Raw genomic sequence first — 23,829 nt, 5'->3', positions numbered from 1 at the left:
ACCCTTTTACTAGGGGTGTGTTCACTTCATTGAAAAGGCAATGTAGGGCCCATCTTTTGCCTCCTTGTACCTTCTTTCTGCCTTTGCCTGGGCTTGTAAGCTGAGCAGCCTGTTTGCCGAGCAACTGGCTGGATATATGGCTGGGGGTCAGATTTGCAGACCTAACGCTCCTCAAAAGCAGGTGTTCTCCCTACCCCCTCCAAAGCAGGTACCCAAGATCTAGATCTGGGGAAGAAGCAGGAGCCTCATCTCAGGTCCCAGTGGTGTTTTCTGATGCAACTCTACTCTGATTTGGGGAGTTACTGGGTACTTGGCTGCTGACAAAGCTGACATTTTGTTTCCTGTTTGGCTGGTGCTTTTTACGTTATTTCGGACCTGAGTGGAAAAAGGGGTGAGGGATTGGCATTCATCAGGAGTCTTCATGACATTAGCAAGATTTTAGGGACTTGCCTGGTGGCACAGTGGTTAGGAATCTGCCTGCCAGTGCGGGGGACATGGGTTCAAGCCCTGGTCCGGGAAGATCCCACATGCCGCAGAGCAACTAAGCCCGTGCGCCACGACTACTGAGTCCGCGTGCCACAACTACTGAAGTCCACGCGACTAGAACCTATGCTCCGCAACAAGAGAAACCACCGCAATGAGAAGCCTGCGCACCGCAACGAAGAGTAGCCCCCGCTCACTGCAACTAGAGAAAGCCCGCACGCAGCAACGAAGACACAATGCAGCCAAAAATAAATAAATTAATTTTAAAAAAACCCACAAAGAAAACCCCAAGATTTTAAATGTCGTCCTTTAAGTGTATGCTAACTTTGAAGTTTTCGTTTTGTCCTTTCCTAATGTCCACATAGTCCCATGGACTTTTCGTTCAGTACGTTTATTGAGTAACCACCATACTAACCACCAAGGAATATAAAAAGTGCAAAATGGCTCTTCCTCTCTAGGAACGAAGAATTCGTTGGAGTTCCTCCTGCATCTTCACACCTTCCTGATTTGGCTCCTGTAATATGTGCTACTGTATCTGTCAGATCTGTTTCATTATCTGAGCACTGTGAGGTCTGATGACAGACAGTTTCCAGGACTGGGAATTTAGGATCCTTATTGATATGTTATACCATTTATGCAGATCACACATATCTTGTCACAAGTGAATAATTTCTGTTTGCTTTTGTGCTTTTAACACTGTTAATACTTAGCATTCTAAGTATAGGAGATTCAAATTCCAGTTCAAAAGACCTGAACATTAACTTTGCTGATTTAAATTGAGTTATTTCAAATGGTGTTAAAATGGAATTCTTTATTTTATAGACTTGCTTGTAGAGAAAGCAAGGTTGAATGGATTATACCAATGCTTCACTCATTTGAACCGTGTAAGAGAGATGACCAGGCTAAAATAATAGAAAAGTCTGAATTATAGAATTTTAAAAATGCAGTTTCATTACTTTCAGATGTATTTATGGGAACTTGAAAATGTAAGTCTGGGGACCACTTAATTTATTAAGGAAATAATTTTACATAAAGTGATTACTTTCAGAATGCTTGAAAGTTAATTTCCTAAACGCTTAACTTTTCCTCTGATAGCTTTGTATCAGCATAAATTTGCTTCACAAATCCTTGTTTCATAGATAATATTCAATAAACTTCAATGTAGCTTTTATTCCGATTATAATGAGTTCTACTTTAATGGGCTCTGAATTTATTACATCTTACTATAATTTAAAAACCTTTTATAGGCCAATTTTGATGATCTGTGGAGGAAATTCGTTACATATTCATCTGGTGAACAACTTTTTGGGTTGCCTGTGACTGACTATGAGGTTTTACACAAAACTAGGTAAGTTTAGAAATTGAACAAGTTTATTATAAATAATTAACTGTCCGTTAGAAGAATCATGTCATCATTAAATCCTTCATCATGCAGAGAAGAGTCTGGCTTGGAAAACTCCTAAATAGTTCCCTCATTCCTGGCTATTCCTGACTCATTGGATGCACAGTCTCCATATACAAAATACATGTTCTAGGGGAGCAGAAAATACATTGCAAAAATTCTGGGCGTTAATGGCCTATATTTAGCCTGTGCTTTATTTTTTTTCTTTTCGTGATTTTGAATAGTGTCAATAATTGTACAGAAGCACTGCAACTTCGGATAACTTTTGTTTACTTAGAGGAATAGCCGTGCTCGGCTCTTGCTTCCTTCTTACTGCATTTATGCTAAGTGCTTTTCCCTATTGGGTAGGCATAGAATTCATTGAGATTGAAGGCCAAGGAACTTAACTGATTTTAAAGAGTAACAGTTGCTTTTAAACAGTGTATCTAGGATTTAACCAAGTATATTTTGGTAGAATGTTAAATATAACTTTCTTCAAAGGCAAAATTAAAACAGTGGTGTTAGCTTATTAGCATCTTGGCTTTAGAACTTTATGTTGACTTGTTTCAAAATCCCAGCATGAAAATGTCATGGCACAAAGTACCTAAAATTGTCTGAAGAGAAATGAATTCCTCAGCCATTTAGGGAAGATGGTTTGTATTTTTTTTTCCTAAAAATAGGCATTTGCTAAGCTTAACCCAATTACTAATTGTGTTAGAATTGCCGATGTCTGGTCCTTTCCCCTGACATTCAATCAGAATCTCTGGGATGGGGTCCTAGCAATTCTGCATTTTTATAAACTCTCTAGTTAATTCTTTTGCACACCCAGTCTGAGAATCAGTGTTTGATTTTGACCTGCGGTATTCTAGGAAAACTAATCATTCTCATTTACCTTCTGGACCAATGGACCCTTTTAATTTTTTATGTTTTTAAGTAATTATGAATACTTTTCAGAAGTAAGGATAAAGGAATGGTGAAAAGCAGTTTTATTAGAAAATTTAATGAGAATTTAAGCAGAGAAAAGCCAAACTTTTACTCCATAATGTCCTGGTTTAAAGACGTATGTACACGAAATGGAGACCAACTTTTGAATGCAGCTCATCAGCTGTCATGTATGAACCTGGAGCATATCCACCCTGTAAACAGTGATTCCAGGTTTCAAATCCATCTTCAATAACTTCTAGCTTCTCATTACTTATGTTTTTTCTTGCACTTGCATTGTTAAAGCTCAAAACTGTTGAAAACTCAGTCATAATTTTGTTCACCATCTTTTTTGCACTATAAATACAAAAATCTTTACTTTTAAATTTGAATGATCAGTTAACTTTTTCATTTCTGCATCATCTATTTCCTTTGAATACATATCTCCTTTCAACATTTTTCTTCTTGTGGAATATATCAAATAAAATTTATGTAAACATATAAATAATGAAAGAACACTGTCACTTACCTTTTTCACAAAATGGGATGCTCTAGGTTCTTGTTGCAATATACTGCGTGATACAGCCCTTGCCCCTATTGAAATATATCTTTCACTCATACATTATTGAATTTTAAAAAATCCATCTAGGTTATCATGTAAAGACACAAAAGTCTGAGATTTCACTTACACAATCAGTTTCACTATCAAAATTAGAGTCCAGAGCATTGCTTTCTGTCTCTTTTCTGTTTAATACTTGGGAAGCACCTTCCTTTGTCAATTTTATTCTTTTGCTGTTTTAGGTAGAAGATGAAAAGTACTGAATTCTTAACTGTATTAGGTGAAAGTTAAATAAACAAAAATCAAAAGACTACAAAAATGGTGTCTCTAGAGTTCTTTTTTATACTTTCTTGAAAGATGATGCAACGTTTTAGCAACACAATAAGAAATTTGAAGGACGATGCAGTAGTGATTATTTTTTCACTGTTGCATCATCTCTTTATAAGAGATTTCATCATTCATTTTTCTTATTATTTTAGTCATTTTTAGTTTAATTGGGAAATGAAATAATTTCTAGGATGATGAATTAGAAAAATGAAACAAGAACTGAAAAAAAATAGCTAAGATTCCAGAATGTATCTTAGATTTATAAAAAGGTCCTGTGCATCTTGGTAATTGCAAGAGTAAAAAAATTAATAAACAGAAACCTCAATTAAATAGAGTCAGGAGACAAGAAGGGGGAGCTTTCATGCTCTGCAACATTAGCAGAGCCCAACAAGAGGAAAGACTCCTCTTCTTTCCTGGCAACAACTCAGCCAGTGAAAACCCATGGACTCTGTTTACTCTAGCCCTCCAACTTCCTATTCTCCTTCCCTTGCCATTTGGGGACTTGCACATGGCTCACCATGGTTGCAGACCCAGAATTGCAATTTTCTACTGATCCTGAGTAACACATTTTTTTCCGGAGAAACAACTGGCAGTCTATTTGTTTTAGGTCAACACAAGATAGAATGAGTTTTACTCCATCAAAAATATAAGCAAATTTATCTTTGGTTGCTGATTATCTATAATAAATAATAAACGTAACTCTCAATCCTTACAAAAAATTAGAGCTGCTCAAGAAATAAAATTAAAAAACTAAAATTGGATTCAGTGGACCCTCATGGTATGCTAAGGGTTGAGGAATTCCTGGGAGAATCCACAAACTCTGTTGAGTGGTCAATTTTTGGTGTTTTACACACGAAGAAATCTTCCTTTACTTGGACCCAGAATCCCTCCTTTTATTCTTGTTTTGGATATAACTCCATCTGAGCACATGAGGGAAAGCTTTTGTTAGGAAAGTGATGTTTAAAGTCAGACTTAAAAGGCAGACATAATCATAAAAATCTAGCTTGTGTTTGAAAGAAAAAAGTCAAATAAAACCTTAGCCTTATCTTTGATCACGTTAACAAATTTTGGTCAGATTGTTTGCAATGATTGGTATTGTTGTAATAATCAAACCATTTGTTAATGTCATGTCATAGTATAATCTGGAATATTTGAAAGCTATAAACTTTAATTGATGGAGCTTTTAATAAAGTGTTTGGAAACCAACAGGAGTGTATGCGTGTTGGTGTACATAAGATATGATACACATAATATGTGAAATAATTTGATTAGATGAATTCTTCCTATCCAATAATGGAATTTATTTTTTAAATATATGTTATGTAATGACTTGATTATTTGGTTTCCAGAAAGGAACTCAACTTGCTGCAGAAGCTGTATGGACTATATGATACTGTAATGGGCAATATTAGTGGTTATTATGAAATACTTTGGGGAGATGTAGACATTGAAAAAATTAATGCAGAACTGCAGGAGTTTCAAAACAGGTGCGTTTCAATTGAATTAAACTTAACTGTTTATAGTGCCTATCTTAGGATCCCATAGGTATTTCACAAATGAATTTATCCTCTGATATATTGCTGTATATTCATAACACCTTCTTCAAAGAAATGTGCAGATGAAATAATTTTTTCTTTTTTTTCTGAAAGATGTCATAAACTGCCAAAAGGACTTAAAGATTGGCAAGCTTTTTTGGATCTGAAAAAAAGAATTGATGATTTCAGTGAGTCATGTCCTCTACTAGAAATGATGACCAATAAGGCAATGAAACAGAGACACTGGGATCGAATCTCTGAGTTAACTGGAACCCCATTTGATGTGGAATTGGATTCTTTTTGTCTTAGAAATATTATGGAAGCACCACTCCTTAAAAATAAGGATGACATTGAGGTACATAAGATTATAAGGTCTTACAAATGATCTATTAAAGAATCTTTCCTTTTTCTTTTCTGAAAACTGTACAAATAAACATGTTATTCGAGGGTGTATTGATTGCCCTGTGTAATGCACTCTCAAAACTTGAAATGATCCTGAACATTCCTTGATTTTGCAAAATAATGCTGTAACTCAAGGAAATAATATGATTATTTGAAATATTTTAGTTTTGGAGCTCCTCAGTCTATCCTCCTTGTCCCTTAACTAAACCACCATTTAAAAAATTCTGTTTATTTCTGTATTGTGTTCTTGATGAATTTCTCAGAACATTTTTCAAACTTCTAATTCTATGCTTTTTTACTATTAGTCTGTTAAATATTTAAAATTATTATATCTTTCCTTTTTAAGATTTTTAATTGGTTCTTTTCCTTTTTCTATGCTTAGTGTTTGCATCAAATCCTTTCTTTTAAATGAGGTATAATCTATACCATATTAGTTTCAGGTGTACAACGTAATGACTCAATATATGTATACATTGTGAAATGATCACTAAAATATGTCTAATTAACATCCATCACCACATATAGTTACAATTTTTTTCCTATGATGAGAAATTTTAGGATCTACTCTCGTAGCAGCTTTTAAATACAATACAGTATTATTAACTATAGTCACTATGCTATACATTACATCCCAAGAACTTATTCATTTTATAACTGGATGTTTGTACTCCTTAATCACCTTCACCCATTTTACCCACTCTGTTTGGCAATGACCAATCTGTTCTATATATCTATGTTTCTGGTGTTCTGTTTTTGTTTAGATTCTGCATATAAATGAGATCATATGGTATTTGTCTTTTTCTGTCTGACTCATTTCACTTAGCATAGTGCCCTCAAAGTCCATTCATCCATGTTGTCACAAATGGCAGGATTTCCTTCTTTTTACATTTAAATAACATTCCATTTTATATAAATATACCACATTTTCTTTATCCATTCACCCATTGATGGATACTTAGGTTGTTTTCACATCTTAGCTCTTGCAAATAATGCTACAATGATCATGGGTATGTATATATCTTTTCAAGTTAGTGTTTTTGTTTTCTTCAGATAAATATCCAGAAGTGGAATTACTAGGTCACATGGTAGTTTTATTTTTAATTTTTTGAGGATCCTCCATACTGCCTTCCATAGTGGCTGCACCAATTTACATTTCCATGCAAGGGTTCCTTTTTCTCCACATCCTCACCAACACTAAGTTTTGTCTTTGTGATGATAGGTATTCCAACAGATGTGAGGTGATATTTAATTGTGGTTTTGATTCGCATTTCCCTGGTGATAAGTGATGTTGAGCACCTTTTCATATACCTGTTGGCTATTTGTATGGTTTTTTTTGGAAACATGCCTATTCAGATCCTCTGCTCATTTTAAAATCAAATCGGTTGTTTTTGCTATTGAGTTGTAAGAGTTCTTTATATATATTAGATATTAACCCCTTATCAGAGTTATGATTTGCAAATATTTTCTCCTGTTTAGTAGGTTACCTTTTCATTGTGTATATGGTTTCCTTTGCTGTAAGAAGCTTTTTAGTTTGATGCTGCCCCACTTGTTTATTTTTGCTTTTGTTACCTTGGCTTTTGGTGTCAAGCCCAAAAATCTCATTGCCAAGACTGATTTCAAGGAACTTACCAACTCTGTTGTCTTCCGGGAGTTTTATGGTTTCAGGTCTTATGTTCAAGTCTTTGGTCCATTTTGAGTTAATTTTTTGTATGGTATAAGATAGTGGTCCAGTTTCATTCTTTTGCATGTGGTTATCCAGTTTTCCCAGCATCATATGTTGAAGAGACTGTCCTTCCCTCATTGTATATTCCCAGCTCCTTTCTCATGAATTAATTAAATACATATGTGGGTTTATTCTGTTTCATTGTCTCCATTTTTATGCCAATACCATACATTTTTGATTACTATAACTTTGATATAGTTTGAAATCAGGAAGCATTATGCCTCCAGCTTTGTTCCTTTTTCTCAAGATTTCTTTGGCTCTATGGGGTCTTTTGTGGTTTCATAAAATTTTTAGGAGTTTTTGTTCTATTTCTTGAAAAATGCCATTGGAATTTTGAAAGGTATTGCTTTGAAACTGTAGATTGCTTTGGGTGATGTAGACATTTTAATGATATTAATTCTTGCAACCCATGAACATGGACTATCTTTCCATTTACTTGTGCCTTCTTCAGTTTCTTTCCTCAATGTATCATAGTTTTCAGTGTACAGGTCTTTTACCTTTTTGTTAAATTTATTCCTAGGTATTTTATTCTTTTTGATGCAATTGTAAATGGGATAGTTTTCTCAATTTCTCTTTCTGGTAGTTCATTATTAGTGCATAAAAATACAACTGATTTTTGGGGCTTCCCTGGTGGCGCAGTGGTTGAGAGTCCACCTGCCGATGCGGGGGACACGGGTTCGTGCCCCGGTCCGGGAAGATCCCACATGCCGCGGAGCGGCTGGGCCCGTGAGCCACGGCCGCTGAGCCTGCGCATCCAGAGCCTGTGCTCCGCAACGGGAGAGGCCACAGCAGTGAGAGGCCCGCGTACCGCAAAAAAAAAAAAGCAACTGATATTTGTATATTGATTTTATATCCTGAAACTTTACTGAATTATTAGTTCTAACGGTTTTTGGTGGCATCTTTAGGGTTTTCTATATGTAATATCATGTCATCTGCCAATACGGACAGTTTTACTTCTTCCTTTCCAATTTGGATGCCTTTTATTTCTTTCTTGCCTAATTGCTCTGGTTAGGTCTTTAGATACCATGTTGAATAAAGGTGGTGAGAGTGGGCATCCTTGTCTTGTTCCTGATCTTAGAGGAAAAGCTTTCAGCTTTTCACCATTGAGTATGATGTGAGCCGTAGGTTTGTCAGATATGACCTTTACCATGTTGAGGTATGTTTCTTCTACATCTGCTTTGTTGAGAGGTTTTATCATGAGTGGATGTTGAATTTTGTCAAAAGCTTTTTCTGCATCTCTTGAGATGATCATATGATTTTTATGCTTCATTGTGTTAATGTGGTACATCACATTGATTAGTTTGTGGATATTGAACTATACTTGCATTCATGGAATAAATCCCACTTGATCATGGTGTATGATTTTAATGTATTGTTGCATTCAGCTTGCTAATATTTTGTTGAGAATCTTTGCATCTATGTTCATCAGGGATACTGACCTGTAATTTTCTTTTCTTGTGGTGTCCTTGTCTGGTTTTAGTATGAGGATAATGCTGGCTTCATAAAATAAGAAGTGTTCTCTCTCTTTTTTTGGAAGAGTTTGAGGAGACTGGTAGTAATTCTTCTTTAAATGTTTGGTAGAATTCACCAGTGAAGCCATCTGATCCTGGTCTTTTGTTTTTGGGGGAGGTTTTTGGTTACTGATTCAATCTCCTTTTACTACTAATCAGCCTGTTCAGATTCTCTGGTTTTTCATAATTCAGTCTTGGTGGGTGGCATGTTTCTAGGAACTTATTCATTTCTTCTAGATTGTCAAATTCGTGTGTGTATAATTGATCATAGTAGTCTTTTATGATCCTTTGTATTTGTATGGCATCAATTGTAATGCCTCCTCTTTGGTTTCTGATTTTATTTAGTTGAGTTCTCCCTCACTTTTTCTTGGTGAGTCTGGCTAAAGTTTTGTCTGCTTTGTTTATCTTTTAAAATACCAGCTCTTAGTTTCCTTGATCTTTTCTATTGTCTTTTTAGTCTGTGCTCCATTTATTTCCACTCTGGTCTTTGTGATTTCCTTCCATCTACTAACTTCGGGCTTTGTTTGTTCTTCTTTTTCTAATTCTTTGAAGTATAAAGGTAGGTTGTTTATTTGAGATCCCTCTTATTTTTTAATGTAAGGTTTATGTTTATGAACTTCCTTTTTAGAACTGCTCTTGCTGCATCCCTTTAAGTTTTGGTATGCTGTATTTCCATTTTTATCTGTCCCAAGGTATTTTTTGATTTCTCTTTTGATTTCTTATTTGAACCATTGGCTGTTCGATATGAACAACTCTTTGGTTGTTTATAACCAAATATGTGGTTAATCTTTACATATTTGTGAATATGTCAGTTTTCTTCTTGTAATTGATTTCTAGTTTCATACCACTGTGGTCAGAAAAGATACTTGAGGTGATTTCAGTTTTCTTAAATTTATTAGCACTTGTTTTGTGGCCTAACATGCTCTGTCTGGAGAATGCTTAATGTGCACTTGAGAAGAATATGTATTCTGTTGCATTTCGATGGACTGTTTTGTATATGTCTGTTAAGCTCATCAGATCTAACTTGTTTAAGGCCAATGTTTCCATATTGATTTTCTGTCTGGGTGATCTATCCATTGATGAAAGTGGGGCATTAAAATCCCCTACTGTTATTACATTGCTACCTATTTCTTCCTTTAGGTCTGTTAATATTTGTTTTATATATTTGAGTTCTCCTATGTTGGGTGCATAAATGTTTACAAACGTTAAAGCCTCTTCTTGGATTGACCCTTTTATTGTTACATAATGATCTTCTTTGTCTTGGTTTTTGTCTTAAAGCCTGTTTTGTCTGATATAAGTATAGTTACTCCAGCTTTCTTTTGGTTTCCATTTGTGTGGTATATCTCTTGCCATCCCTTCACTTTCAGTCTATGTGTGCCCTACATCCGAAGTGAGTCTCTTGTAGGCAGCAGATAGATGGGTCATGTTTTTTTATCCATTTAGCCACTCTCTGTCTTTCGATTGGAGAATTTAGTCAATTTACATACACAATAATTATTATAGTTATGTACTTGTCATTTTGCTAATTGTTTTCTGGCTGTTTGTAATTCCTTTCTTTCTTTCTTCTTCTCTTGTGCTCTTCCTTTGTTATATGATGATTTTTCCGTAGTGGTATGCTTAGGTCCCTTTCTCTTCATCTTTTGGGGATCTACTATCTACTCTAGGTGTTTGCTTTGTGGTTACCATAAGGCTTACATAAAAAAACTTGTATTTATAACAGTCTATTTTTAAAAATATTTATTTATTTATTTGGCTGCATTGGGTCTTCGTTGCTGTGTGCGGGCTTTCTCTAGTTGCGGTGAGCAGGGGCTACTCTTCATTGTGGTGCGCGAGCTTCTCATTGTGGTGACTTCTCTTGTTGTGGAGCACGGGCTCTAGAGTGCAGGCTCAGTAGTTGTGGTGCACGGGCTTAGTTGTTCCGCAGCAGGTGGGATCTTCCCGGACCAGGAATAGAACCCGTGTCCCCTGCATTGGCAGGTGGATTCTTAACCACTGTGCCACAAGGGAAGTTCCTATAACAGTCTCTTTTAAGTTGCTAACTACTGAAGTTGGAATGCATTCTAAAGCTCTACATTTTTACTCCCCCCACCACAGTTTGTTTTTGGTGTCACAGTTTACATCTTTTTCTCTTATGTATCCATTAACAAATTGCTCTAGTTTTAGTTATGTTTACTAATTTGGTCTTTTAACCTTCACACTAGATTTATAAGTAATGAACCCACCACATTTTACAACATTAGACTATTCTTTTTTTTTCTTAACATCTTTATTGGAGTATAATTGCTTTACAATGGTGTGTTAGTTTCTGCTATATAACAAAGTGAATCAGCTATACATATACATATATCCCCATATCTACTCCCTCTTGCATCTCCCTCCCACCCTCCCTATCTCACCCCTCTAGGTGGTCACAAAGCACTGAGCTGATCTCCCTGTCCTGTGCGGCTGCTTCCCACTAGCTATCTATTTTACATTTGGTAGTGTATATATAAGTCCATGCCACTCTCTCACTTCTTCCCAGTTTATCCTTCCCCCTCCTCGTGTCATCAAGTCCATTCTCTACGTCTGCGTCTTTATTCCTGTCCTGCCCCTAGGTTCTTCAGAACCATTTATTTTTTATTTTTTTAGATTCTATATATATGTGTTAGCATATGGCATTTGTTTTTCTCTTTCTGACTTACTTCCCTCTGTATGACAGACTCTAGGTTCATAGTTCACTACAAATAGTTCAATTTCATTTCTTTTTATGGCTGAGTAATATTCCATTGTATATATGTGCCACATCTTCTTTATCCATTCATCTGTCGATGGACACGTAGGTTGCCTCCATGTCCTGGCTGTTGTAAATAGAGCTGCAATGAACATTGTGGTACATGACTCTTTTTGAATTATGGTTTTCTCAGGGTATATGCCCAGTAGTGGGATTGCTGGGTCGTATGGTAGTTCTATTTTTAGTTTTGTAAGGAACCTCCATACTGTTCTCTATAGTGGCTGTATCAATTTACATTCCCACCAACAGTGCAAGAGGGTTCCCTTTTCTCCACACCCTCTCCAGCATTTATTGTTTCTAGATTTTTTGATGATGGCCATTCTGACTGGTATGAGGTGATACCTCATGGGAGTTTTGATTTGCATTTCTCTAATGATTAGTGATGTTGAGCATCCTTTCATGTATTTGTTGGCAATCTGTATATCTTCTTTAGAGAAATGTCTATTTAGGTCCTCTGCCCATTTTTGGATTGGGTTGTTTGTTTTTTTGATACTGAGCTGCATGAGCTGCTTATATATTTTGGAGATTAATCCTTTGTCAGTTACTTCATTTGCAAATATTTTCTCCCATTCTCAGCGTTGTCTTTTCGTCTCGTTTATGGTTTCCTTTGCTATGCAAAAGCTTTTAAGTTTCATTAGGTCCCATTTGTTTATTTTTGTTTTTCTTTTCATTTCTCTAGGAGGTGGGTCAAAAAGGATCTTGCTGTGACTTATGTCATAGAGTGTTCTGCCTGTGTTTTCCTCTAGGAGTTTTAGGGTGTCTGGCCTTACATTTAGGTCTTTAGTCCATTCTAGTTTATTTTTGTGTATGGTGTTAGGGAGTGTTCTAATTTAATTCTTTTACATGTAGCTGTCCAGTTTTCCCAGCACCACTTATTGAAGAGGCTGTCTTTTCTCCACTGTATATTCTTGCCTCCTTTGTCAAAGATAAGGTGACCGTAGGTGCGTGGGTTTATCTCTGGGCTTTCTATCCTGTTCCATTGATCTATATTTCTATTTTTTTTTTGGTTTTGTTTTGTTTTTGTTTTCTTTGCATTACACGGGCCTCTCACTATTGTGGCCTCTCCCGTTGCGGAGCACAGGCTCCAGATGCGCAGGCTCAGCGGCCATGGCTCACGGGCCCAGCCGCTCCACGGCATGTGGGATCCTCCTGGACCGGGGCATGAACCCGTATCCCCTGCATTGGCAGGCGGACTCTCAACCACTGCGCCACCAGGGAAGCCCTATATTTCTATTTTTGTGCCAGTAGCATACTGTCTTGATTACTGTAGCTTTGTAGTATAGTCTGAAGTCAAAGAACCTGATTCCTCCAGCTCCATTCTTCTTTCTCAAGATTGCTATGGCTATTCGGGGTCTTTTGTGTTTCCCTTTTGTGTTCTAGTTCTGTGAAAAATGCCACTGGTAGCTTGATAGAGATTGCATTGAATCTGTAGATTGCTTTGGGTAGTATAGTCATTTTCAAAATGTTGATTCTTCCAATTCAAGTACATGGTATATCTCTCCATCTGTTTGTATCATCTTTAATTTCTTTCAGCAGTGTCTTATAGTTTTCTGCATACAGGTCTTTTGTCTCCTTAGGTAGGTATATTCCTAGGTATTTTATTTTTTTGTTTGCAGTGGTAAATGGGAATGTTTCCTTAATTTCTCTTTCAGGTTTTTCATCATTAGTATTTAGGAATGCAAGAGATTTCTGTGCATTAATTTTGTATCATGCTACATTACCAACTTTATTGGTTAGTTCTAGTAGTTTTCTGGTAGCATCTTTAGGATTCTCTATGTACAGTATCATGTCATCTGCAAACAGTGACAGCTTTACTTCTTCTTATCTGATTTGGATTCCTTTTATTTCTTTTTCTTCTCTGATTGCTGTGGCTAAAACTTCTAAAACTATCTTGAATAAGAGTGGTGAGAGTGGGAAACCTTGTCTTGTTCCAGATCTTAGTGGAAATGGTTTCAGTTTTTCACCATTGAGAGTGATGTTGGCTGTGGGTTTGTCATATATGGCCTTTATTATGTTGAGGTAAGTTTCCTCTATGCCTAGTTAATGGAGGATTTTTATCATAAGTAGGTGTTGAATTTTGTCGCAAGCTTTTTCTGCATCTAATGTGATGATATATGGTTGTTATCCTTCAGTTTGTTAATATGGTGTATCACATTGATTGATCTGTGTGTATTGAAGAATCCTTGCATTCCTGGGATAAACCCCACTTGATCATGGTGTATGATCCTTTTAATGTGCTGTTGGATTCTGTTTGCTAGCATTTTGTTGGGGATTTTTGCATCTATGTTCATCAGTGATATTAGCCTGTAGTTTTCTTTCTTTGTGACATCTTTGTCTGGTTTTGTATCAGGGTGATGGTGGTCTCGTAGAATGAATTTGCGAGTGTTTTCTCCCCTCCCTCTGCTATATTTTGGAAGAGTTTGAGAAGGATAGGTGTTAGCTCTTCTCTAAATGTTTGATAGAATTCGTCTGTGAAGCCATCTGGGCCTGGGCTTTTGTTGTTGGAATATTTTTAATCACAGTCTCAATTTCAGTGCTTGTGATTGGTCTGTTGATATTTTCTATTTCTTCCTGGTTCAGGCTCAGAAGGTTGTGCATTTCTAAGAATTTGTCCATTTCTTCCAGGTTGTCCATTTTATTGGCATATAGTTGCTTGTAGTAATCTCTCATAATCCTTTGTATTTCTACAGTGTCAGTTGTTATTTCTCCTTTTTCATTTCTGATTCTACTGATTTGAGTCTTCTTCCTTTTTTTCTTGATGAGTCTGGCTAATGGTTTATCAATTTTGTTTATCTTCTCAAAGAAACAGCTTTTGGTTTTATTGATGTATGCTATTGTTTCCTTCATTTCCCTTTTGTTTATTTCTGATCTGATCTTTATGATTTCTTTCCTTCTGCTAGCTTTGGGGTTTTTTTGTTCTTCTTTCTGTAATTACTTTAGGTGTAAGGTTAGGTTGTTTATTTGAAATGTTTCTTGTTTCTTGAGGTAGGATTGTATTGCTATAAATTTCCCTCTTAGAACTGCTTTTGCTGCATCCCATAGGTTTTGGGTTGTCGGGTTTTCATTGTCATTTGTTTCTAGGTATTTTTTGATTTCCTCTTTGATTCTTCAGTGATCTCTTGGTTATTAAGTAGTGTATTGTTTAGCTTCCCTGTGTTTGTATTTTTTAGAGATATTTTTCCGTAATTGATATCTAGTCTCATAGCGTTGTGGCCAGAAAAGATACTTGATACAATTTCAATTTTCTTAAATTTACCAAGGCTTGATTTGTGACCCAAGATATGATCTATCCTGGAGAATGTTCCATGAGCACTTGAGAGGAAAGTGTATTCTGTTCTTTTTGGGTGGAATGTCTTATAAATATCAATTAAGTCCATCTTGTTTAATGTATCATTTAAAGCTTGTGTTTCCTTATTTATTTTCATTTTGGATGATCTGTCCATTGGTGAGAGTGGGGTGTTAAAGTCCCCTACTATGATTGTGTTACTGTCGATTTCCCCTTTTATGGCAGTTAGCATTTGCCTCATGTACTGAGGTGCTCCTGTGTTTGGTGTGTCAGTATTTACAGTTGTTATATCTTCTTCTTGGATTGGTCTGTTGATCATTATGTAGTGTCCTTCTGTGTGTCTTGCAATAGTCTTTATTTTAAAGTCTATTTTGTCTGATATGAGAATTGCTACTCCAACTTTCTTTTGATTTCCCTTTGCATGGAATATCTTTTTCCATCCCCTCACTTTCAGCCTGTATGTGTCCCTACGTCTGAAGTGGGTCTCTTGTAGAGCAGCGTATATATGGGTCTTGTTTTTGTATCCATTCAACCAGTCTGTGTCTTTTGGTTGGATCATTGAATCCATTTACATTTAAGGTAATTATCGAAATGTATGTTCCTATTACCATTTCCTTAATTGTTTTGGGTTTTTTATTGTAGGTCTTTTCCTTCTCTTGTGTTTCCTGCCTAGAGTAGTTCGTTTAGCATTTGTTCTAAAGCTGGTTTGGTGGTGCTCAGTCCTCTTAGCTTTTGCTTTTTTCTAAAGGCTTTAATTTCTTCATCGAATCTGAATGAGATCCTTGCTTAGTAGAATAATCTTGGTTGTAGGTTTTTCCCTTTCATCACTTTAAATATGTCCTGCCACTCCCTTCTGACTTACAGAGTTTCTCCTGAAAGATCAGCTGTTAACCTTATGGGGATTCCCTTGTATGTTATTTGTTGCTTTTCTCTTGCTGCTTTTAATATTTTTTCTTTGTACTTAATTTTTGATAGCTTGATTAATATGTGTCTTGGCGTGTTTCTCCTTGGATTTATCCTGTATGGGACTCTTTGTGCTTCCTGGACTTGATTGACTATTTCCTTTCCCATATTAGGGATGTTTTCAACTATAATCTCTTCAAATATTTTCTCAGTCCCTTTCTTTTTCTCTTCTTCTTCTGGGACCCCTATAATTCGAATGTTGGTGTGTTTAATGTTGTCCCAGAGATCTCTGAGACCGTGCTCAATTGTTTTTCATTCTTTTTTCTTTATTCTCCTCTGCGATAGTTATTTCCACTATTTTATCTTCCAGGTCACTTATCCATTCTTCTGCCTCAGTTATTCTGCTATTGATTCCTTCTAGAGAATTTTTAGTTTCAGCAATTGTGTTGTTCATCATTGTTTGTTTGCTCTTTAGTTCTTCTAGGTCCTTGTTGAAAGTTTTTTATATTTTCTCCATTCTATTTCCAAGATTGTGGATCATCTTTACTATCATTACTCTGAATTCTTTTTCAGGTAGACTGCCTATTTCCCCTTCATTTGTTTGGTCTGGTGGGTTTTTACCTTGCTCCTTCATCTACTGTGTGTTTCTCTGTCTTCTCATTTTGCGTAACTTACCGTGTTTGTGGGTCTCCTTTTCACAGGCTGCAGGTTCGTAGTTCCTATTTGTTTGGTGTCTGCCCCCAGTGGCTGAGCTTGGTTCAGTGGCTTGTGTAGGCTTCCTGGTAGAGGGGAGTAGTGCTTGTGTTCTTGTGGATGAGGCTGGATCTTGTCTTTCTGGTGGCCAGAACCGCATCCAGCGGTGTGTTTTGGGGTGTCTGTGACCTTATTATGATTTTAGGCAGCCTCTCTGCTAATGGGTGGGGTTGTGTTCCTGTCTTGCTAGTTGTTTGGCATAGGGTGTCCAAAACTGTAGCTTGCTGGTCATTGAGTGGAGCTGGGTCTTAGTGTTGAGATGGAGATCTCTGGGAGAGCTTTCACCATTTGATATCACGTGGAGATGGGAAGTCTCTGGTGGACTGATGTCCTGAACTGGGGTCTCCCACCTCAGAGGCTCAGGCCTGACACCCTGCCGGAGTACCAAGACCCTGTCAGCCACATGGCTTTTGTAGAATTTCTTCAGGGACTTCTGGTTGAGGCTTGGCTCCCAATTGTAATAGTGCAGCTTGGAGGGTGCAGGCTTGATTTTTCAATCAGCTTGGCCAGCTCGCAGATTCACTCCTGCACACACTGGCTGCCCATTCCTGGAGCCTTCCAACCTGCCGGCCTGAGGGTAGACTATTCTGAACTTTACTATTTATTTCCCTTTACCAGTGAGAGTTATACTTTCATATATTTTCCTGTTACCAATTAGCATCCTTTCATTTTAGCCTAAAGAAGTCCCTTTAACATTTCTTGGAAGACTCATGTAGTGGTGATGAACTCCTTTAGGCTTTTGCTTGTCTGAAAAACTCTTGATCTCTCCTTCCGTTCTGAAGGACAACTTCACCATGTACAGTATTCTTGGTGGCAGGTTTTTTCTTTTAGCACTTTGAGTGTATTGTGCCACTCCCTTTTGTCCTGCAAAGTTCCTGCTGAAAAATCTGCTGATAGTCTCATGGGGTGCCCTTGCATGTAACAAGTTGTCTTTCTCTTGCTGTTTTTAAAGGTCTCTCCTTGTCTTTAACTTTTGACACTTTACTTACGTGTTTTGTTGTGAGTCTCTTTGGGTATATCTGCATGTTAAACAAATAGGCCTTTTTTTTCACAGAAGGCCTAGGTGCTTTTTAGTCAGTTGTCTCTGTGCTGGGCCCTGGGTTGGTTGAGTACACACAAACCACTTAAGAACTATTTCTCAGTTTACTATGGCCTTGTGGGTCTCATGGACATAAGCCCTGAATTTTGGGGTGCTCACCTCTCAGGTACAGGTCTTAAAAGTTGGGGTGCCCGATGTGGAGTTCAAATCGTTTGCTCCTCAGGGAGAACCTCTGGTCTGTGGGTTCCTTCCCGATTGTGGGTCCCTGTGCCAGGAGCGGGGCTGAACATGAGATTCTGTCTCAGCTTCTCCTGCCAGTTTTGATGTGAGTTTTTCCTTGTTCACCTAATGTGTTAGAGCTGCTCAACTAGTTTTGCTCAACCATATGTAGCTGTAGGTTTGGTGTGTCCATGGGAGGAGGTGAGTTCAGTATCGTCCTATGTCACCATCTTGATCTAGAACTTAGTTCTTTTTCTTTTGTGACCACCTGTTCTTTTTGCATTTCTGCATTTTTTTCTGTCCTTTTTATAGATTCTTAGATTTATAGATTATTAAATCTACATATATTCTCAAATATTTTATATATTCTCAAGCCTATAAATCTCAAATTTTTAGTTTCTTCATTTATCTCTTTGAGCATCCTAAACATAATTATTTTTAAATTTTTTATTATGGAAAATTTCAAAGAAAAGTAGGGATCCTCTTGCTTCCAAAATTATCACCTCATGGCCAATATAAGTTCATCTCTACCTCCCATACTCCAAGGCCCCCAGATTAACCATAATTAAAGATTATTTTTCAAATTGTTCTATAAAATTAATTTCACCTGGACTGAGTTTTTACTCTGATTGTTTTTTATGTTGGCTGTCTCTCTGAGTATCGGATTTCTTTTCATGGGTTTTGCAATTTTCTTTTTTTCACTTTTTTTTTACAGCTGCACCACGCAGCTTGCAAGATCTTAGTTCCCCAGCCAGGGATTGAACCTGGGCCCTTGGCAATGAAAGCGTGGAGTCCTAACCACAGGACTGCCAGAGAATTCCCAAGGGTTTTGCAATTTTTATTTTTTTAGAGGACTCATTTTGAGTGGCGAGCTTTAAAAAATGTGGCTTTTATAATTTGTTAAAATTGCTTTTCTCCTTCCGCATTTTAGCCTTCCTTAGGAGTCTAGTGGTTTTGTGGCTTCTTCCTGCATCCCCCATCTCCTCAAGTCCAGAGCCAGCTGTTACAATAGTGGTTTACATCCCCTATTCTGCTGTGGTGGGGCAGACCCAGGCAGAGCTGACCTGTCTCAGGTCTTGGTTGTGGACCTGGATCTGTCACCCCATCCGCCGCATCCCTAGGTTCATTTAATCTAGATGACCAGATTGCAGCTACAGACAGCCTCCTTCCACAGTGGAGGGATCTAGACCATAGTCCTGATGGTCCCTTTCATACAGGCCACTTTTAGTCTCCTCTGTGCTGCAGGAGCCAAGGGGTTGGCACCCACTGACCAGAGCCCTCAGGCCTGGGCTTCAGCTCCACCTCCTGGCTTGCATGTCTTTTTCACTTCTAGTTCATGGAGATGTTTACCTTGTTTTTAAGTCTTAATGTGTTTGTTTTTTACCTTCTCTTTTTGTGTTTTTTACATTATTCTATGTTTTTGGAGGCGAAAACTGCACCCCATGACCAGAAATATCCCCTAAATGTATGGTTTTGAGTTTTCTGCCGCCTCCTTGCCTCTTTTTAGCAACATGCACGCCACAAGTTTTGTTTTCAGAGCATTTTTGTCCTATTTATAAATGCCATTCAGATACTACTGAGGGAAATAAAGAGTTTAAGAAACCTTTGGTGACCACCTCATTCTTATATAAGTAGGTTTTTACACTTAAGAGTATAGCTATTCATAGGCTGTGCTTTGAAAACTTGATTTTGCAAGTCCAGGGAATTCTGGGATTCAGTTATTAACTATTCTTACCCCAAAACAGACTCTTAGTGTTGTCTACACTGGTATATTCTGTTTTCTTTACCCCATATGCCCTGCTGTTAGCCAAGCTGGATTCTTACTGTTACTTCATTCATGGCCTCCAAAGGAAGCCTTTTCCCTTCCTGTAAAATGTCTTCTCCCTCCCCCTTTTGGAATCCCACTTATTCTCAGGTGCTCCCTCCTCAATGAAGCCTTTCCTCCTTGCTGCAGGCAAAAGTCATTTCTCCTCCTCAGAACTCACAACAGTTCACACCACTCTTATTACACTTACTACACACTAATTTGTAATATAATCATTTGTGGAAATTCCTTGAACCTTTGTATTCCTTCCCATCTCTGAGCTTCTGTGATTCTAAGTATGAAAATTAATTGAGGCATGTTGCAGAAAATACCTTACTTTTATTTTCCTTTGTGAAACTTTCACATCAAAGATTCTCAGAAAAACCCATTAAAACTAGAATTAACTTGTAATCAAGTGAGATATTCATATTTGGGCCAGAACAGGCAGGAATATAGCAATGTTTATATGTTACTTTAAAGAGTTCAAAAGAGTCTCATATATATTCTCATTTGCTTCTCATAGAAAGCTGCTGAGATAGAGCAGCTGTGATTATATCCATTTTGGCTGAAAAACACCAACTAAAAATATAAATAAGAACATGATGATTTAAGTTCCATTATCTCATGTAGGTGGTACAATAAAATAATTAGTAGCCAGAGTGTCAGAAGGTTCTGGTTTGAACTTGCAACGCAATCATCTTGAGCCTTGATTTTCTTGGCCGTAAAATGACCCAATGACTTCTAGGGCCAAGCTAAAAAATTCTGATTTTAGATGCACTTAATTTGTAATTGAAAATGTCATGGCATATTCTTTGATTTCCTTCTGAAGGATGTTTGCATATCTGCCATTAAGGAGAAGGATATTGAAGCCAAGCTGACTCAGGTGATTGAGAATTGGACCAACCAGAACCTGAGTTTTGCAGCATTTAAGGGAAAGGGAGAGCTGCTGCTCAAAGGAACTGAATCGGGAGAGATTATCACCTTGATGGAGGATAGTTTAATGGTCTTAGGTTCCTTACTAAGCAACAGGTAATTTTATAATTTTCAGGGGAGGGTTTTGATTTGGTATTTAGGGTTATATAATTTTAGATAAAAGCCCAGTTTTGTAGCTGTGGCACAACACAAGATTCTGACCTAAAGTGTTGACTCTTGTCTGTCCTTACATGAACTACCTATTTTCCCTACTAATCATGGCCTCCATCTCTTCTGTGGTACTCATCTCCCCTTCCTATGTTTCCTGATGGGCCCCATCATAATTATTCTCCCTCAGATTGGCAGCTTACCTCCTAAACATCTGGACTCCCCACGAAGATGACACCTTCATTTTATCTCCTTTCTCTTTTCATTCTCTGATTTTTCATCATTGCCCTCCTTGGCTAAACCTGCTCAAGTGTTTAATCAATAGCCCTGGAAAAGTATGCTGTCAACACAAGAAGGAATATAATGAAGGGCTTGACGGTTACACACTTGGAATTTTTATGGTGAAAAGTGGCCATATCTGGGCTGGGTCCACTGCAGCCTAAACGAGGCAACGTGTCCATCACTGGACTACTGAACTGCTTGAAGGTGACTGTTACTTCAAGCGCAGCTTTAGGAAATGGGACCCAGATTAAGTACACTGTCTTGGCATTAGCAGCCTCTAATCCCCTAGCTGACTATCCAGTAATTCTTAACTGGTCTTCACCCTAACACACCTAAGAAATAGGTCACATTATCTCAGAGGTCATTAACAGAGGTCAGTGTCCGTGGGGATTCTAATACCCTACCTCCAGGCTGGGACTGCTGTTTAATGAATGACATCCTGCATTACCTCTGGCTCAGAGGCAGTCTTGTATTTGGATAATGTACTAACTCACAAAGCTCCTAATTCTGGGTTGAAGTTGCTGGGGTTAAACTCCTAGGGTGTGTCCTCTGCTTTCAGGGAATCTGAATAACCTGGCAAAGGTGATCATAGGCCATTCAGTGGTTCCTAGACTTCACAGGCTGCTACTGCCCCATGGTTCATTGCAAATTTTTCCATCTTGATTTCCTGAATGATGACCTCTTGAGGAAGGGCTGTAGATTCACCTGAACCTGGTGTGTAGCCCAAGAATTCAGGACTTGAAGTCTTTCTTAATTTCATTCTTAACTTGCATATAACCTGAATATTGTAGTACTTATTTATGGTACTAGTAAACTCAATGTTGAGGCCCTGCTAGAAGGAGTATAAGGATATCTAAGAGGTCACAACACTTCAGTAGATTCTCCTCCTAGAGAACTTTACAGCATCAAGTGGATCCAGAAAACCTCTTCTACAGCCAACCACAGACTGATCTCATAGAAGGCAGTACCAGCTGGATCTCTAGGGCTACCCGGATGTGAGAAGGAAATTGTGTATCTTCATGGGTGAGGCTTCACTCACCTGGATTCCCTGGATGGTGACACTTTCCTGGTGGGTCCCTGATTCCCTGGCATTCCAAGGGCCTTCCTACCTGTTGTGAACAGGTTCCACCACACAAAGCTATGCAATGCAGGTACCTGGCCAAACGACAAAAACTGGTCATTAGTGATTTTATTTCAAATCTCCCTTTTTCTTGTTGGGAAGTTACATACCATCAAAGATGATTTTCTTTTTTATTCTGTGCAAAATTATTTTTGGCTCCAAATATCTAAGTCCTTCAACTCCCTGAAATGCCCTTCCATACCATCTTGGTCTGTGTGTATTGATCTTGAAAGGTTTTTTTTTTTTTGCATATTGACTGCCTTTCAGCTCTAGCCTGATGGCCAGATGGACACTATAAATTGGGAGTTGAGAAAAATGCATCTTACTGCCAGATCAACTCATCTACCTCCTTGGGACAGTTTTTGTACAACCCCTTTATACCTCCATGTATAACATAGTCTTCCATAGAAATGAAGGGTTACAGTGGCATCAGACTATTCCCAGAAGAACCCCATTCTTCATGTGAGCCCCTTCAAGTCATCCTGTCCTGGATCAAGTAAAGTTTTAAGACTATACTCAACAAATGCCACTCACCGGGAAATTCCACTACACTACTTCAAAGCTACTTGCCATGGCCACAAACTGAAGTCAGCTTCTTAATTCAACTGTTGTTAATTAGGTCTTTCCCCAGTATCTTCCCATCACTTCCTCATGGCATCCACTCTGTTTCTTGTCTTTCTTAGTTGTGCCCAGCTTTCTGGACACCTTGTGTTCTCATGAACACTTCAGCTAGCCCTGATGGTGAAAAAACAGGAACCAGGCTTTTGGGGGATAGCAATTCTGTATCGTTAACGCTGCAGAATCTAGGCGTAGTGCCTGGTGGAATTAGCAGTCTATGGGTGGGAAGAGCACATCTGTAGTAGACATCAGACCTCAAGCTTGACCTGGCCTTGTGGTAGTAGTTCCATAGACCAGTAACAACAGTACCCTCTGTGTGATTTTCCACTTGGATTTGGTTCACAAAAGACTTGGAAAGCCATCTTATTCCTTGTTTTCCCTTTACTCAGAGGAGCAACCAGCACAATTCCTTTACTGGACCTCTGTGGCTTAAAACTTTGTGAACTTCTTAGTTTATCACTGATACATGGGACCATTAAGTGAAATCACTATAATTATATGTTTCATTCATAAAAATGCAAACATCTTATTAACTGTATGAAGTTTAATAGGAGCTGCCTTTTTTTTAGGAAAAAATGTTCAGTGTCAAAGGAATTTTTCTCCTATTATTTGCTATAAGCCATACTATTTTCTGAATCTTCCTTAAAATGTAATATCTTTCCATTCTTACTTTTTAGATATAATGCTCCGTTTAAAAAAAATATCCAGAATTGGGTGTATAAATTGTCCACTTCCTCAGATATAATTGAAGAGTGGCTAGTAGTCCAGAACCTTTGGGTTTATCTTGAAGCTGTCTTTGTAGGTGGGGATATTGCCAAACAGCTACCTCAGGTAAATATGGTTTTTGTAACCGCTGATAGAATAATTTAGTGTATGTTGTTTATATGTCTCTGTAAAAGTCTTCAGAAAGACATATAGTCATGTCTTGATTATTTGCACCAGGGGTTTGCAAACTATGGCCAACTCACCTGTTTTGTTTTTTAATTTTATTTTTGGCTGCGTTGGATCTTCATTGCTGCATGCGGGCTTTCTCTAGTTGCGGCAAGCTGGGGCTACTCTTTGTTGAGGTGCATGGGCTTCTCATTGCTGTGGCTTCTCTTGTTGGGGAGCACG

At 37.8% G+C, this 23,829-nt stretch overlaps 1 protein-coding gene across 1 annotated transcript in view; it reads left to right on the top strand.

Moving 5' to 3' along the window:
• DNAH8 (dynein axonemal heavy chain 8) overlaps positions 1 to 23,829 on the top strand; it is a 326,150-nt gene that overhangs the window by 103,665 nt on the left and 198,656 nt on the right. The window contains exons 33-37 of the mRNA XM_089918797.1: positions 1,731 to 1,831; positions 5,021 to 5,158; positions 5,321 to 5,561; positions 20,446 to 20,645; positions 23,394 to 23,547. Of these exons, the coding sequence (XP_089774923.1) occupies positions 1,731 to 1,831; positions 5,021 to 5,158; positions 5,321 to 5,561; positions 20,446 to 20,645; positions 23,394 to 23,547 (834 nt within the window). The remainder of the gene's footprint in view (positions 1 to 1,730; positions 1,832 to 5,020; positions 5,159 to 5,320; positions 5,562 to 20,445; positions 20,646 to 23,393; positions 23,548 to 23,829) is intronic.

The sequence above is a fragment of the Delphinapterus leucas genome, chromosome 10 (genome assembly GCF_059928025.1).
Source record: "Delphinapterus leucas isolate spDelLeu-1000000601 "Yukka" chromosome 10, BTC_Dleu_Yukka2, whole genome shotgun sequence".
In the NCBI taxonomy this organism is placed as follows: Eukaryota; Metazoa; Chordata; class Mammalia; order Artiodactyla; family Monodontidae; genus Delphinapterus; species Delphinapterus leucas.
Note: the sequence above shows the minus strand (reverse complement) of the source record. Positions and strands in the feature narration are given on the sequence as shown.